At 38.2% G+C, this 18893-nt stretch overlaps 1 protein-coding gene across 1 annotated transcript in view; it reads right to left on the bottom strand.

Annotated features, from left to right (window-relative positions):
* Positions 1-18893, bottom strand: part of LOC145981050 (glutaryl-CoA dehydrogenase, mitochondrial) — a 39648-nt gene that overhangs the window by 18432 nt on the left and 2323 nt on the right. Inside the window, exon 2 of the mRNA XM_083114156.1 lies at positions 14767-14796. Within this exon, the coding sequence (XP_082970282.1) occupies positions 14767-14796 (30 nt within the window). The remainder of the gene's footprint in view (positions 1-14766; positions 14797-18893) is intronic.

Here is an 18893-nt window from a genome sequence, read left to right as displayed (position 1 = left end):
GAGGGGGTGGACACCACACATTACAGCACCCCCACCCCCTGAACTTTCCGTGTCCAGTACATTTCCCTTCCAAAACTATGGTCCTACCATGTACGTCATAAAATCACTGTCTAAACAAAGCGGTCTCCCTGATGGCACAGTGGTAGCATTGTTGCCTTGTAATCAAGGTGTCCTGGGTTCAATACCCAGTGGAGGTACTCTAGTGGTTCAGATTCCACTTTAAACTGTAGGTCCAGTCCCAATTAGCCTTACTGTACATAAAGTGGACTTAAAACACCAAATCAATCAATCAATCTAAACAAAACATTGTAGACCTAGCTGAGTGTCATGATCCCCCCCCCCCCCCCATATTCCCATATAATAGTATTTTTTTGCTCTATGAGGATGGTTTTGTGAGGAAAATCAAACAAGCAGTAAAAAAATACAGAAAAAAAGTGTAATAGTCATGTTCCAGGATTTAAGTAGCGACGTCTCGAGTTTTGTGGTGTGCCAGAGTGGTTGGTGGGGGTCATAACCTTCCCTTTATCCCAGTATTTATAAAAAAGAATGTACACCCCTTTCAAAAATCCTGGGCACGCCACTGTTTGTGATATCTTCCTTTGTATAGTAGGGTATTGGGAATACAAGATTAGAACCAATGTCGCTGGTACACTTTTGAACTTCGTTTTCTGATAAATCAAGCTGCACTGAAAGACAAAGAAACGGTGTTGTTAAAGGCCCGCAAAGCCTCTATTCTAATTTCTTGCAGCCTTCTGCTGCACATACATTTAGTACAAGCCTGTGTTACATGATATTTTATTGTTTTCTCCAATTTCATCTTTATTTAACTGTAGCACAAAAATAGAAAGGAATATTAATGATTTTTTTTTAAAAAAAAAGCTGGATGGGAGCCAACGGGCCCAGAGCTTGAAGCACTGCTTGCACCTCCAGTTTTTATATCACAGTATATAATGCTGCAATGTTTGCTGAACACACCAATCATTCTAAGTTGATTAGCTTCAATAACATAAATACTATAACAGATTTCTAAAATATCACAATAAACTTATATTGTATTACAATAGATGTGACTGTTGGGTACAGTGACGCTGTCAGAATGGAGCAGCTTAACCTATGTCTTGTCCCAACAGGCAAGAAAAGAACTGTTGTGTCACCTTCCATGGTTGCTAATTTTTAGCTCTTGGGATATGTCATAAAATGCCACAATGTTTGATGTATTTCATTCCAATTTTGCAAATTTATCAATAACTAAAAATAAATAAAGCCCTTGTGAGGGGTACACATGAAGAATAACCATCAACTCAAGCCTTTAAGCCTTTAATCCACCCTTGCAGCAAGCTACTAAGATTTTGATAGTTGTAGTTTCCTTAAATTTCTTCATCATTCCTTTGTAGGACTGGAGTACATGTCAGCTGCTTTCTCTCCCTGGCTATGGCCTTTCCACAGTAACTGGGCATGAAAAAAATCAGTGAGAAGGCAGAGCTGTCGGGAATATTTTCTAGATCCTCTGCGAAGTGGAGGTCACCTCACAAATCCTTTGATCCACCCTACAAATATTAATTATACTAGTTGTTCACATTACCCCCCCCCCCCCCCCAGGGGGCTTACTATAGCTCGACCACAAGGAAAAAAACCTTCCCTCAAAAGCGTTCGCGTATCTTCATTGCCGTTATCGGTGCTCGGAGCAGTGTTGCCAGGTCAGACTTGAAAAAATCGGGAGATTGTTCCTTGGGAAACCAGAAGATCTGCTACAAAATCCGATGATCGACCTTCTCGGGGGTGGCATAGGCGTGCGCAATGGGGGGCAAGAGGATGTCTGCGGATTTTTTCCAGAGAGGGGGAAACAATGTATTTTTATCAGGCGGGTAAACGAGGCATATTACCCCGTATAATGTTGCCCTCTCAGAAAACACCACTTGAGTTTGAAATTATCACGTTCCTACATCCCTATTATAATAATGGATGTAAATTACTGTAACTGAAATCAACTCATACGTCTGAAATAATAAGTAATTTTATGTCAACATTCATTTTCCAGAAGGGGAGGGGGTGGCGACCATTCTTGCACTTCCTTCTGAACGTCCATGCCGCTTTATAATTTTGTAGAAAATTAAGTATTTAAGTATAGAATAGTATATTAAGGATAGAAAATTAAGTATTTTGAAGCCGATGAAAGTTCCAAGCAACTACGGGGGAGGGGGTGCATTATTTCCTTCGTAATTGAACTATGCCGCTTCGTTCTGTAGCAAATTTCTTGTTAACACTCACATGCTTTATTCGTCAGTAATGCTGCCTGCATGTTGCTGAATTTAATATATAATAGACACACACACACACACACATACATATATAAAATAATTTTCCCACGCTACGAAGTCAGTATTTCTACTTAGTAAGGCAAGGACGATTCACTGTGTTTGTGTCACTTCATTCATTTCATCAGTTTTTCATTCATTCATATTGTCGTACTTACCCGTAGAGGCACAAAAGCGACGTAAAATAACTAAAATAGAAATAGATTTTCGGGTGGGATAAAATACAACCATCTAAAAATAGTAATGTACATGGACGTCCGCAGGATTTTTTCCAGGCAGGGACAAGGAAGGTATTTTTTCCAGGGGGGGCAAAGAAGGCACATTTTCTCCAATAATAGTGTTGTTCCCTCAAAAAACATTGCTTAAATTTCAATGTATCATATTCATGCAATAATTAACACAAATTATTGCAGCTGAAATGAAATTATATGTGAAAAATATATCATTTTTGGTTGACTTTCATTTTCCAGGGGGGGGCATGCCCCCCCCCCCCTTCCTGACGCCCATGGTAATGTAGTAATAAAATAATAATAATGTCCTAGCACATCGTTTGGCATGATTTCACAGTTCAAACAGCACTTTTCATGGCTGAGTGGGGTTCCACTCTCCCCTCCATATTCAAGTAAGGTGACCAGGAAACTTGTTTTTGAGCAGGCCGTCGGAGGTGCCATAGCAATAGTTTATTATGGAATCCTACCGAGAAATCAATAGGTCTGGCAACACTGATGTTGGCAGCTCTGAAGGCTCCTTCCTCCTGTCTTTTTCCCCCACCAACCAGCGCGATGGGGTCTGCGCAGGTTTCTTTCCTTGTGGTTCCACTATATTAGTAAGCACATGGAGTGGAACCCATGGGACCCCAAGCTGGTTAATGGCTCCAAAGGCAGATGGATGGTCATCTCAACGGCGGCGGAGGCGGAAAACCTAGAGGAGTAACACCTCTCTAAAAAAACCTTGGTCCATCTGGCTCCGGATGGTAGAACCTCGTAAGGGCCCCTAGCCAAGGTAACGGCAAAGACCCCAACGGCAGATGCGGCGGAGTCCTTCGGTACGGCACAGATGGCGGAAGGGGCACTACATTCCCAACTGGTTAAGATTGTGAAAACCACTGTCTAGTGGCGAAGAGGGATCCTCAGAAGACTAAGGGAGAAAACCCCGACAGAAAACCAGCAATGGCCTTGAGGCTGAAAGGACTACACAACCAAAAGGCCCCCTATCACTGGGCTAATCACCCGCATAGGGGTAGATGATGATTCAGAGAAGAAATGAAACCTCGGAAACTCCAGACAGATCTCACAAAGATGACAATGCAAGAATAAGGAAACTAAAATCGGAACCTGGAATATCAAAACATTAAATGGTAAAGAAGTAGAAGTAATCTAGGAAATGGAAAGATACAAAATAAAAATACTTGTAAGAAGCGAAGTAAAGAAGAAAGAAAATGGGGAAAAAATGCTTGAAGGAAGAATGTATTGAGATATTCAGGAGTACCAGTTGGAAACAGAGCAAAAGAGGGAGTAGGACTTATAGTGACAGACGAGTAATCAGCTGGGATCCAGTAGATTCAAGAATATTAACTCGAGACATAGACTTAGAAGAAAAGATTGCACTGATCCAAGTATATGCACCAATGAAAGATGCTAATGTGAGAGACAAGGAAGAATTCTACACAGAATTACAATCAAAAGTGGAAAAAGCAGAAAGAGGAAGAAGAAAAGTAATAATTATGGGTGACTTAAATACCAGGTGTATAAGCTTAAATCTGCTGTTTTGTAGTCTGAAAAACACATGGTTTGTTCATAGAAAGCAACAAGAAATTTATTCAAAGTACTTGCCCTCGCGAGCTACACATTTTGCCCACCTCTCAGGCAATTTGTGGATACCACGCCAAAAAAGTCCTTCTCTTTCGAGGCAAACCACTCATCAAGCCATTTTCGGACGTCTGCATACGAATCGAAGTGCTGCTCAGCGAGGACGTGGCCCATCGACGAAAACAGATGGTAGTCGGAAAGGGCCAGGTCTGGTGAATAGGCGGGATGGGGTAGCACCTCCCAGCTGTGTCTCCAAGTAGTTTTGGACCAGTCTTGACGTGTGCAATGGGGCGTTGTCGTGGAGGAAAATCAGCTTGTCATGTCTATGTTGATAATCCGGTCTTTGTCACACAGAGAACGGTGCAATTTGATCAGTTGTTGGTGGTAGCAGTGGACAGTGACAGTTTCACCAGGTTTCAACAGCTCAAAGTAGACGATACCCTGTTGATCCCACCAAACACACAGTATTGTCTTCCAGCCGAAGTGATTTGGTCTTGAGGAAGATGTTGATGGTTGGCCAGGATCAACCCACGATTTCTTGCATTTAGGATTCTCGAAATATATCCACTTTTCATCGCCAGTCACAATCCGATGCAGGAAAGACTTTCTTTTTTGTCTGGCAAGCAAGATTTCGAATGTGTTTTGGCGTCTCTCCAGCTGCCGATCATGCGGCACCCATTTTCCGATCTTTTGAACCTTTCCCATGGCACGTAGATGCATGGAAATGGCTGCTTGTGTAACACCCAATTGCTCGGCAAGCATCTTTTGCGTTTGGGTATCGTCCTCGTCCAAAAGAGCCTGCAATTGATGGTACTCAACCTTCCTGGGCTGATTTTCACGCTTCTTGTCGCTCAGGTCAAAATTGCCATCTTTGAACTGACAAAACCAATCCATGCACATTGTTTCCGATACAGCACTGTCACCATAGGCCTCCACAAGAATTCGATGCGATTTGGCAGCCAATTTCTTCAAATGAAAGCAGAAAAGCAGAGCTTCCCACATATGCTCTTTTTCTGGCACAAAACTTGACATGCTTACCACTGGATCACTGTCTGTTGTTGTCTGCACGTGCTGACGATGTGCACTGATTCGTGTTGGCAGATGTCCAACTCATAAAAACACCAGGTATGGTGTGCCCATGGTAGCTTCATACGCTCACTAACGCCATCTATTAGCAAACAGCAGATTTAAGCTTATACACCTGGTAGAAGAATGGAAAATGATCACTTGAGTGGATTCGGAACACTAGAAAAGTATGGAGGAGAAATTATTAAAAACGGAAATGGACAGAGAATCATAGATTTTTGCATAGAGAACGCAATGCTGATAGCAAACTCCTTCTACAAACATAAAACAATACATCAAGTAACATTTGAAGGTGAAGGAAGAAATGCCAAAAGCATCATAGATTATATAATATACCCACAAAAAATAAGACAACATATCCAAGACACAAAAGTAATAAGAGGAGCAGAACTTGGAACAGACCACAGGCTGTTGGTAGCAGAAACACGGATTTACACAGGGATGAAGAAGGAAAATAAAAAGACCTATTACAAAATAGAAACAGAAGAGTTGAAGAAAAAAGAGAAAAAACAAGAATATCAGATTAAAGTAGGAGAACGACTAAACCAAGAAACATTTGAAGATGAAGATATAGAGAAAATGTGGCAAACAAAAAATCAAAGATATAATACTCAAGAGGTATGTGGGAAGAAAAGAGTAAATACCGGAAGGAAAAGAACCAGATGGTGGAATGAAGAGGTGAAAAAGGCAGTGCAGGAGAAGAAAAAAGCATGGAAAAAATATATCAATACAAGAAGAGATGAAGACCAATTAGATTATTTAGAAAAAAGAAACACAGCTAAAAGAACAGTGAGAGAAGCAAAGAGGAAAACATGGGAAGAATTTGGAGAACTAGTGGAATCACAATACAAAGAGAATAACAAAAAGGAATAAGAGGAAAAGGTGGAAGAAGAGTAAGAAGTGTAAGAAACAAAGCAAATATTCTGGAAATGCAAATTGAAAATTTGTTGAAAACATGGAAAGAATACTTTGAAAGTAAATTTGAAAAGGAAGAAGGCATAGGAACAACAGACGGGAGGATTGGAAAACATAATAGACAAAAAACAGGAAGGACAAGAAGAATACAAGAGCAGGATAAGAAGAGGATGAGAATGAGATAGGAGAGCTAGTAAAGGAAATTGAAATAGGAGAAGTATATGAAGCAGTGAAAATAGTAAAAAATGGAAAGGCAGCAGGTTATAGATGAAATAGCTCCAGAATATATAAAATATGGAGGAAATACACTCTTGAAGGCAATGACTAAACTGTATCAGAAGATCTGGAAAGAACAAAAATTACCAGTAGAATGGGAAAAGAACATTATTATACCACTGTATAAGGAGACTCAACCGTGAGAACTATCGTGCAATATGTCTATCCACCATGGCACTTAAGGTGTACTCAAGAATATTGGAAGTAAGGCTAAGAAAAGAGATAGAAAAGGATATGGAAGAAGAACAGGCTGCTTTTCGTTCTGGGAGACAAACACAAGGTCACATATATTCCATCCGAACAATATGCAAAATAAGAACAGCAAGAACAAAAGTGGGTAATTGGAATATGAGACCGATACATTGCCAAGCATTAGTATATGCAGATGACATAATACTAATAGCAGATACAGAGAACAAGCTACAAGAGGCGGTTACAAAATGGGCAGAAGTGCTCAAGGATAAAAGAATGACTGTAAATGCAAATAAGAGCAAAGTGATGCAAATGGGAAGAACGGAAGAGGTAACTGAAAGAATACACATAATATGCGATGGAATAGAACTGGAGCAGACAGAAAGATACGAGTACCTGGGAACAATCAAACTAGACAGGAAGAATAGAAGAGGAAGTGATGAATAGAGTAAGGAAATCTAACAATGTATACTACCAACTAAGCCAGACCATTTTTGGAAAAAGGGAAATAAACACCAAAACTAAACTAGAAGTGTATAAGTCAGTAGTGGAGCCAATTCTACTATATGGAAGTGAAAGCTGGCCAGTAAGAGGAAAAGAAGTAAGATAAATAACGACAGTAGAGATGAAATGCTTCCGTAGAATAGTTGGTAAGATGAGAAGAGATAGAGTACGTAATGAAAGACTCAGAGAAGAATTAAATCAGAAGCCAATAGAAGAAAAACTGACACAAGACACTTAAAATGGTTCGGACATGTGGTAAGAATGGACAAAGATAGAAAAGCAAAACAAACAATTTTTGGAAGTCAGAAAAGAGGGAAGGAGAACAAGAGGTAGACCCCGGAAGACATTCGAAAAAATAATAGAAGAAATAGGACAAAAGAACGGAAAAGGAATAAGAGAATTGAAGAGGATGGCAAAGGAACAGGAGAGATGGAAGGAATGGATAGAGGCAACCCCGACGCTATGAGACAAAGTAGGAAAGAGGAAGAAGTAGTTCACATTAAGTTCATTTCATGGTTCTCTTTTGTTGCCCCCTCCCCCTTCCTTCCCTTTGTTTGCCCTGTCTATCATCACCTTCTATCTTCCATCAATTCCTATCTTTCATTGACCCCATCCATTGTCCATCATCGCCCTATTCTTCGTCATCCTTATCTTTATTCGCCCCTGTGTTGTTGCCTCCTACCTTTCCTCGGCCCCATCCATAGTCATTTTTATGTATGGTCACCCCAGTCTCTCATCACCTTCTAATCTTTTGCCGACTCCTCTTTCATCGCACCTGTCTATCGTCGCCCCCATCCTTCATCGTCCTTATCTTCATTCGCCCCTGTCTCTCCTTGCCTTCTAATCTTTCGTCTTCCCCCTTCAAAGTCCTCAGATAGTTGGGTGCTCTCTCTGCTCTCCCTTATTCCGCTCTTGTATGTTTCTTAATTCACACTATGTGTATTATATTTCATTCCAACTGTGTAAATTATTTACCAATATATGAAAAAATAAAATAGGTACTTGATTGAAGTCGCCCATGATCCCCCCCCTCAAGGGTCTTGGAGGGGAGGACCACCCCCTCCATTCCTCCCTTTAATCTGCCCCTGGTGCAGCTGAAATTACGAGAAAGCCTGTCCAAAAACAAATGGGGTATGGTTGCATTTATACATCTAACATAGATACTATTATTGCAAATACAAATCCACATGTACAAAAGACCCATCTGACATTTTTTTAAAGATTTCCTCTTCCACGAAAGTACCGAGATTCCTTTTCGAATGGGGATCTGAAGGAATGGGACACTTAGCCATCAACAGATTCATGCAGCAGAAAACTAGAAGCTTGCTCTCGACTTTAATGTGCTCACCAACATAATTTGAAAGTGGCTAGCAATCCTGTGGTTTTGGTGCAGGACTTGATGGAGAGTAAAATATCAATGTCCAATCATAACATTATTAAGCCTTGTTTCCATGATTATGAAAAACTAAATATGCTGACCAAGGCAGTAATTTATTTTATTAAAAACATAAACTAAACGTAACGTTTCAACCTTCTAGCAAGGTCTTCTTCAGACTCTGTATCAAGTACAAAAGTAACAAGATACAAAAACAGGGCATTATATATACACAAACATTACTCCCTCCAGACTATTTAGAAAGTTGTTTGGAACTTTCTAGCAGGTGACTTTCACTTTCCAACTTTACTTTCACCTAAAAGGCTAAAAACAATTACTCCCATATAGAATGTGGTTGGACTTTTAATCTCACGCTCTTTTCCCTTCATTTTTCTTCCTTCTCCTATCCTCTTTCTCTTTTGTCCTTTCCACTCTTTCTAACATCTTCTTCCATTCTTTGTTTAACTTCAATCCCCCATTCCAGTTCATTGTGTCTTCTTCACCTTTCTTCTCTATTTCCTTGGCTTCCTTCCATTTTCTCACTAGCATTCTCTTCTCCCTTCCTATCTGCTTAGCCTCATCCCACTCTATGTCATGTCCTGTTTCTCTCGTGTGTTTAAATATTGCATTTCTTTCTCTCTTAAGTCGTACATCATCCCTATGTTGTTTCAACCTGTCTTTCAGCCTCTTTTTCGTTTCTCCTATGTACACACTCTGACATTCTTTGCATTTCACTTCGTAGATAATCCCTTCCTCTTCCTCTTCTCTGTTTTCCTTTTTCTTGTGTGCATTCCTCGCTATTCCTAAGATGCTTCTCCCTCCCTTCCTGTAAGTTTTAATTCCCGCTTTCTTAAGCACTTTGCATATCTTTTCCGTGGTCTTCCCCATACTCCTTATTCCATACCTTCTCTCTTTTTCTTTCTCTTCCTCTTTTGCTTTCTCATCCAATTCTTCCCTGCCCGTTTTCTTCCTCCTTCTGTTTATGTCCAGTCTATCCTGCTTCTCATAGCCATTCTTTTCCAGCTGTTTCCATAGGCTATTTATTTTACCTTCTTTTTCACATTCTTTCATGCATATTTTCTTGATTCTGTCCTCCATATTCTTTATAAAATTTAATGATGTAAAAAAAGAAGTGATGTAAGTGAGTTGACAAAAATAAATTTTATAAAGAATATGGAGGACAGAATCAAGAAAATATGCATGAAAAAATGTGAAAAAGAAGGTAAAATAAATAGCCTATGGAAACAGCTGGAAAAGAATGGCTATGAGAACCAGGATTGACTGGACATAAACAGAAGAAGGAAGAAAACGGGCAGGGAAGAATTGGAAGAGAAAGCAAAAGAGGAAGAGAAAGAAAAAGAGAGAAGGTTTGGAATAAGGAGTATGGGGAAGACCACGGAAAAGATATGCAAAGTGCTTAAGAAAGCGGGAATTAAAACTTACAGGAAGAGAGGGAGAAGCATCTTAGGAATAGCGAGGAATGCAAACAAGAAAAAGGAAAACAGAGAAGAGGAAGAGGAAGGGATTATCTACGAAGTGAAATGCAAAGAATGTCAGTGTGTGTACATAGGAGAAACGAAAAAGAGGCTGAAAGACAGGTTGAAACAACATAGGGATGATGTACGACTTAAGAGAGAAAGAAATGCAATATTTAAACACACGAGAGAAACAGGACATGACATAGAGTGGGATGAGGCTAAGCAGATAGGAAGGGAGAAGAGAATGCTAGTGAGAAAATGGAAGGAAGCCAAGGAAATAGAGAAGAAAGGTAAAGAAGACACAATGAACTGGAATGGGGGATTGAAGTTAAACAAAGAATGGAAGAAGATGTTAGAAAGAGTGGAAAGGACAAAAGACAAAGAGGATAGGAGAAGGAAGAAAAATGAAGGGAAAAGAGTGTGAGATTAAAAGTCCAACCACATTCTATATGGGAGTAATTGTTTTTAGCCTTTTAGGTGAAAGTAAAGTTGGAAAGTGAAAGTCACCTGCTAGAAAGTTCCAAACAACTTTCTAAATAGTCTGGAGGGAGTAATGTTTGTGTATATATAATGCCCTGTTTTTGTATCTTGTTACTTTTGTACTTGATACAGAGTCTGAAGAAGACCTTGCTAGAAGGTTGAAACGTTACGTTTAGTTTATGTTTTTAATAAAATAAATTACTGCCTTGGTCAGCATATTTAGTTTTTCATAATCATGGAAACAAGGCTTATTAATGTTATGATTGGACATTTTCCAAGGCTGATGAGGAAAATTAACAACTGGAAGGACTTGAAGAGGAAAGAAATACACAAAGACGAACAAGAGAAGTTTCTGAGAAAATGTTTGGAGAGAGGCACAGCACCTAAAGGATTAAAAATAAGTAAGAAGGGAGTGGTTTGCAACACCAGGAGATGGAGGATATTGAATCAGAAAATGGAAAAAGAACTGATATGGAATGAAATAAGGGCAAGAAGAAAGGAGATAAAGATAATAAAGGAGGACCTGACAAGAATTGAAAAAGCTATTGAAGATGGTCTCACCATTTTTACGAGAGAATATACATTTCATGAAATGAAAATCTGGCAGGAGAAATTTAGAGAGAAAATGAAAATAAAATTGAAGAAGAAAGGAGAGGGACTAGGATGGAAAGAAGCAAGAAGAAGAGGATACCAGAAGAAGAGTTGTGGTAATAGGGAATGTAGACCTAACAAAAGAGGAGGAAGCTTTTTTAAAACTAGGAAGAGGTTTCAAAGTTAAAGAAAGAAATGTAGATTATGAGGAAGTTATATATGACATTGAAGAAGCAGTGCTCCATATAAAAGAAGAAGCAGAAAGAAACAAGATTAGAAGAAGAACAGCAGCCATACTGAAGAAAGAAACGGGAAAACAAGGAAAAGTAGATAATTTGAGTCAAAAGGAAAGGGAAGGGATGAAGAAAATCAAGAAAAGAAATGATGTGGTGATAGAGCAGGCAGATAAAGGTGGAGCAATTGTGGTGATGGAAAGAGAATGGTACGAGAGGAAGTTTGAAGACCTAAAAGAAAATGGATATGAGGAGATTTGTGGAACAAAAGAAGAACAAACTATAAAAGAAAGAATCATAAAAGACTGTAGGAGGAGAGGATTCAAGAAATGCATAAAGGAGACAGGAAGACTACCAAGTTTAAAAGGCTTTCCAAAGATACACAAAGAGGAGATAAAGTTAAGACCAGTAATGAACTGCAGAAACAATATTTTGGAACCCTTAGAAAAGAAATTAAAGAAAGTTATTGACGTGTTAGTAACACAGCAAGAAAGCAGAGCAGTTAAGAACAGTGAACAAGTAGTAGACCTCATAAAAGGACTTAAGTTAAATGAGATGAAGACGACAATGTTTAGCTTAGACATGAAAAGTATGTTCCCGAGCATCAAGAGGGGACACGTTTTGGACATTATTAAAAAGAGAATGGGACAAGAAATTATAGGAGAATGGGATAGTGAAAGGGTAGTGAAGGCGCTGGAAACCATTTGGAATAACGGTTACAGTATAATGGGAGATAAAATAATGTTAATGAGTGAAGGACTAAATATAGGTTCCAGTCTAAGCCCAGCATTGGCTGAATTGGTTATGAATGAATGGGAAAAGAAAGTGATAGAAAAAGGAGGTGACAAAATAATTCTGTTTTGCAGATATGTGGACGATTGTTTTGGCATATGGAAGGGAACGAATAGGCAGCTTGATATTTTTGCCAAAGAAATACAAGATGAAGAAAGAGGGATATTATTGGAACTTGAAATAGAAGAAGAAGACAAGTTAAGCTTTCTAGATATATTGAAGAGAGGACAAGAAATTGAAACCGCTTGGCATCAGAAGAAGTGTGCAGCAGGGGTATTCTGCCATAAAAGAAGTGATGTAAGTGAGGTGACAAAAATAAATTTTATAAAGAATATGGAGGACAGAATCAAGAAAATATGCATGAAAGAATGTGAAAAAGAAGGCAAAATAAATAGCCTATGGAAACAGCTGGAAAAGAATGGCTATGAGAAGCAGGATAGACTGGACATAAACAGAAGAAGGAAGAAAATGGGCAGGGAAGAATTGGAAGAGAAAGCAAAAGAGGAAGAGAAAGAAAAAGAGAGAAGGTTTGGAATAAGGAGTATGGGGAAGACCATGGAAAAGATATGCAAAGTGCTTAAGAAAGCGGGAATTAAAACTTACAGGAAGAGAGGGAGAAGCATCTTAGGAATAGCGAGGAATGCAAACAAGAAAAAGGAAAACAGAGAAGAGGAAGAGGAAGGGATTATCTACGAAGTGAAATGTAAAGAATGTCAGAGTGTGTACATAGGAGAAACGAAAAAGAGGCTGAAAGACAGGTTGAAACAACATAGGGATGATGTACGACTTAAGAGAGAAAGAAATGCAATATTTAAACACACGAGAGAAACAGGACATGACATAGAGTGGGATGAGGCTAAGCAGATAGGAAGGGAGAAGAGAATGCTAGTGAGAAAATGGAAGGAAGCCAAGGAAATAGAGAAGAAAGGTGAAGAAGACACAATGAACTGGAATGGGGGATTGAAGTTAAACAAAGAATGGAAGAAGATGTTAGAAAGAGTGGAAAGGACAAAAGAGAAAGAGGATAGGAGAAGGAAGAAAAATGAAGGGAAAAGAGTGTGAGATTAAAAGTCCAACCACATTCTATATGGGAGTAATTGTTTTTAGCCTTTTAGGTGAAAGTAAAGTTGGAAAGTGAAAGTCACCTGCTAGAAAGTTCCAAACAACTTTCTAAATAGTCTGGAGGGAGTAATGTTTGTGTGTATATATAATGCCCTGTTTTTGTATCTTGTTACTTTTGTACTTGATACAGAGTCTGAAGAAGACCTTGCTAGAAGGTTGAAATGTTACGTTTAGTTTATGTTTTTAATAAAATAAATTACTGCCTTGGTCAGCATATTTAGTTTTTCATCAATGTCCACTGTAATTAACTTGAGCGTTGGCAATTCTGATCAAACGTCACTGCCAGGTTGTCAACCAGTACAGTGGGCTTTGGGCTGTCTTCAAGGGCAACTGTAGCTCACCATGCCTTTCTCTACTCACATTGAAGATAATTAGAGAAAGGGAAAGGCTTTTTATTTTTCAACACAGATCATGGAATAAATGACAACAGTGTTGATAATTATCTTCCACTAACAAGATTACATGGTTCTGACTTCCCTTTCTTTCCTTTTTTCAGCCCATTTCCCCCTTTTTTCCCTTTTCTAAAACATTTTCCTTTCTGGTTCCTTTATTGACTAGTTTTTCAGCCAAGATTATCCCTCCCTCCTTTTTAAAAGAAACATCTTCCTTGGTTCCTTTATTGACAAGATATCAAATTATTTTGTACGACTGTTTTTTCCTTGAACAAAACATTCAACAATTGTCTATTTGATGCAGTTTAGAGGAAAGAAAGAACAAGCGCTGTACCCTACCTTCCCTCCATGAGTGTTGGGAGTACGTTGCAGCGATTGTTGAAACAATGCAATCTGGGCTTACACAGCAACAAGTGCATTGTAAGCTGAATGCCTGTTGGGTTGAAAGTGTGCTTATCTGTAGATTTTGACTTTTATTGTGAAGTTTTTAGAATAGTATTAACTTAACTGTGTGACAGTGATCACAGTATTGAGTGTCAGTGAAATGGTGAAGCCAGGTACAAGTGGCAGCATGTTATGGAATGCGGTAAGCTGTTTCAAGGAAGATTTCATCGAAATGGATGGTAAGATTATTCTCTGTACTTTACCTTCAAAAAAGGAAATTAAAAAGGACTATAGTTTATTTTTGCACTCCACTAAAAGTATTTAAATGAAAGCACAAAATTTAATGTATTCCTTTTTATATATGGTGCACTTTCATTTAAAATAGTATTTTTAGTGGAGTGCAGAAAAACTATAGTCCTTCTTTTGGCAATAATTTTCCCTTCCTTGTCCTTTTTTAGAGGAAAATTTTTCCCTTTAAAATCCGGTCTCTAAATACTAATTGCTAATTCAATCCCTGGTAAAGAAACCCCCTAGATTTGTGAACTTGCTACTACAAATGGTGGTTATATCAAACTTACCAGTATGTACAAATGAGGCAGAAAGTACTTTAGATCAAGTCAAGGTGCTTCATTGGTTTTCAAATAGGTATTTCATATTTCAGTTTCACATATTATGATCAGGTACAACAAGGAAAAAAAAAACCTCGAAAATGTAATAAATGCAAATATATATATATATATATATATATATATATATATATATATATATATATATATATATATATATATATAATGGACTATGTGGTAACTAAAATGTTTCTCACCTTTCTTTGATGCTGCTTCTGAGGAATAATCTTATCACCACCAGTTAAGGATTGAAATACATTAGAACTATAAATGTGCTATTTATACTTATAAAGTTTCTAGATGGAATACAAATACAGGAATGACATATTATATTAATAAACAAGTAATGGCAGAAATAATATAGGGTGATGAGTGAATGTTGTGAAAGCAAACTAAACCAGCATAACCTACTTTGAAATGACAAGCACTTCACAATAGAAGTGAAAAACTAAATATGCTGACCAAGGCAGTAATTTATTTTATTAAAAACATAAACTAAACGTAATGTTTCAACCTTCTAGCAAGGTCTTCATCAGACTCTGTATCAAGTACAAAAGTAAGAAGATACAAAAACAGGGCATTATATATACACACAAACATTACTCCCTCCAGACTATTTAGAAAGTTGTTTGGAACTTTCTAGCAGGTGACTTTCACTTTCCAACTTTACTTTCACCTAAAAGGCTAAACACAATTACTTCCATATAGAATGTGGTTGGACTTTTAATCTCACGCTCTTTTCCCTTCATTTTTCTTCCTTCTCCTCTCCTCTTTCTCTCTTGTCCTTTCCACTCTTTCTAACATCTTCTTCCATTCTTTGTTTAACTTCAATCCCCCATTCCAGTTCATTGTGTCTTCTTCACCTTTCTTCTCTATTTCCTTGGCTTCCTTCCATTTTCTCACTAGCATTCTCTTCCCCCTTCCTATCTGCTTAGCCTCATCCCACTCTATGTCATGTCCTGTTTCTCTCGTGTGTTTAAATATTGCATTTCTTTCTCTCTTAAGTCGTACATCATCCCTATGTTGTTTCAACCTGTCTTTCAGCCTCTTTTTCGTTTCTCCTATGTACACACACTGACATTCTTTACATTTCACTTCATAGATAATCCCTTCCTCTTCCTCTTCTCTGTTTTCCTTTTTCTTGTTTGCATTCCTAGATATTTTTGCCAAAGAAATACAAGATGAAGAAAGAGGGATATTATTGGAACTTGAAATAGAAGAAGAAGACAAGTTAAGCTTTCTAGATATATTGATGAAAAGGAAGAGAGGACAAGAAATTGAAACCGCTTGGCATCAGAAGAAGTGTGCAGCAGGGGTATAAATTTTATAAAGAATATGGAGGACAGAATCAAGAAAATATGCATGAAAGAATGTGAAAAAGAAGGCAAAATAAATAGCCTATGGAAACAGCTGGAAAAGAATGGCTATGAGAAGCAGGATAGACTGGACATAAACAGAAGAAGGAAGAAAACGGGCAGGGAAGAATTGGAAGAGAAAGAAAAAGAGAGAAAGTTTGGAATAAGGAGTATGGGGAAGACCACGGAAAAGATATGCAAAGTGCTTAAGAAAGCGGGAATTAAAACTTACAGGAAGGGAGGGAGAAGCATCTTAGGAATAGCGAGGAATGCAAACAAGAAAAAGGAAAACAGAGAAGAGGAAGAGGAAGGGATTATCTACGAAGTGAAATGTAAAGAATGTCAGAGTGTGTACATAGGAGAAACGAAAAAGAGGCTGAAAGACAGGTTGAAACAACATAGGGATGATGTACGACTTAAGAGAGAAAGAAATGCAATATTTAAACACACGAGAGAAACAGGACATGACAGAGTGGGATGAGGCTAAGCAGATAGGAAGGGAGAAGAGAATGCTAGTGAGAAAATGGAAGGAAGCCAAGGAAATAGAGAAGAAAGGTGAAGAAGACACAATGAACTGGAATGGGGGATTGAAGTTAAACAAAGAATGGAAGAAGATGTTAGAAAGAGTGGAAAGGACAAAAGAGAAAGAGGAGAGGAGAAGGAAGAAAAATGAAGGGAAAAGAGCGTGAGATTAAAAGTCCAACCACATTCTATATGGAAGTAATTGTGTTTAGCCTTTTAGGTGAAAGTAAAGTTGGAAAGTGAAAGTCACCTGCTAGAAAGTTCCAAACAACTTTCTAAATAGTCTGGAGGGAGTAATGTTTGTGTGTATATATAATGCCCTGTTTTTGTATCTTGTTACTTTTGTACTTGATACAGAGTCTGATGAAGACCTTGCTAGAAGGTTGAAACGTTACGTTTAGTTTATGTTTTTAATAAAATAAATTACTGCCTTGGTCAGCATATTTAGTTTTTCATAATCATGGAAACAAGGCTTAATGGTGTTACAATAGAAGTGTATAAAATCATAAATTTTAAAATCATCGCAAAAATTGTCAACTTCTGGAAGAATTTCTATGGGAGCTGGGGAACACAACTAGGCCATCACTAGGGGATGGGGTGCAAAGCCTACTTATGATGATCAGTATAATTGATTCAGTTATATTCGCTCCTTTATCAACATTAATGCTTTTGACTTGTGCCTGCTTGAATAAAATTAACTTTAGATGCACATTTGTCATGCATACCAGCAACTGTCCCTCCACCCATAGAACTACACACACAAAAAGTACTCTTAAGTTGTCAACTAATAAATCCAATGTAATTTTCCTCTCAAAAATAAACCAGCAGCACAAACATTATTAATTCAGTAAAATTTCAATCTCCGGGAAACGTATTTCTTCAATTTTACAGGAGAAAGTACTTACGGAACAGAGTTTCTGTAGACTTTAGAAAGGTTGTGGAATTATTTTCTCCCTTCGTTCAATTTATTCGGCCGGTAAATCATGTATTTTTTTACTTTAATGTCTCTCCGATGCACAAAAGCTCTTGCCTCCATTACCTTCCACTACGTGAATCAGATGTTCCATGCATTTGATGATGTAACCTCCGGTCAGTGTTTCCAACCACGCGGTTTTGTAACTGTGTAAATGTTCCAGAATGTATGTGAATGTGCATCATTTTTCAGTACGAACTTGCGAAAAGATGACGTGAAGTTATTGAATTTTTCTGATGTTGATTAACAATTTTAACTATGTTTGCCTTACCTAAGCTAAGCTAACCTAACCTAATCTTGCCATGCATGGTTTGTGGGGCTATTTAATGGTTTTTAGGGGCTATCCTTGCATGGTTCGTCGTACTAGGTATTATTCGGTGAAGAAGGTTGGAAACACTGCATACCCACTGATGATCGACAATGCTAGTCAACCTGTGGCCGCCATATTGCATGTTACGGAAGCGAAAAAAGAATGAAGAATATAATTACTCGATATGTCGAAAATAGAAATTATTTTCGTTTAAAAAGCAGAAGTCCATGTGAAACAATTTTTCACAATACAGAATCGGTAAGTACGTTAGAAATGTTTCATGGAGATTGAAATTTTATTTAAAAATGTTGCTAAGGATACCTTCTAAGAGATTTGGGGAGATCAACTTGATATACCCATCTGGTCATGGTGGCTCAGTCGGTAACATGTCTGACTACCACGCTAAAGGTCCCGGGTTCAATCCCCGGCCGGTTCTAATCCGGGACAATTTCTAACATTGGAAGTAGCCCTGGCGCCCACCCAGCGTTGAATAACATGGGTACCTTGGGGAAACCCTGGAGGGTAGTGGTGGTCAGGGGCATGATGCTGATCACATCACCCCCACTCACGACCAGATCAAGAAATTGTGGGGCGTTACCCCCACACGCCTTCATGGAGTGGTGCTATGCACAGGGGAGCACTTTACCTTTTTTTATACCCATCTGAATAAGTTGCAGATTTTTTGGGGGGAGGTGTATTTTGATTAAATATAATCATTTTTCATCAAACGTGTATAGCAATATTGCTTCTTAAAGATTAGGGCTGAGCCAATATCACTGTGATCTGATACAGATACTCTTATTGACTCCCACTGATACTGATACTTGAAAATTGCAATAATTAAAAGTTATTCAAAATATTCATTAACAATAGTGCGTAAGTATTCCTCTCAAATTATGGGCATCAATTGACGAAGATTTGTGCTTTAAAAATACAAAAATTACATTACAATATTAAATTACATGTTATGTCATCAAACATTTAAGTTCTTTCACACAAAACTATTGCAAAATAAATAGATAATTAAACTCCGCGAAAGTGTCGAGAGGCATTTTTGGGGAGCTGTGAATTACCAAAATGTCATAAAAGTATCAGTAACAAATTCCAACCAATACTTTCCGATACCGATACCACTGGTATCAGCCGATACAGATACATTGTCAT

This window comes from Lepisma saccharinum, chromosome 2, assembly GCF_977018435.1.
Source record: "Lepisma saccharinum chromosome 2, izLepSacc3.1, whole genome shotgun sequence".
Taxonomy (NCBI): Eukaryota; Metazoa; Arthropoda; class Insecta; order Zygentoma; family Lepismatidae; genus Lepisma; species Lepisma saccharinum.
The sequence above is the reverse complement of the archived record's forward strand: the minus strand, read 5'-3'. Positions and strand labels throughout refer to the sequence as shown.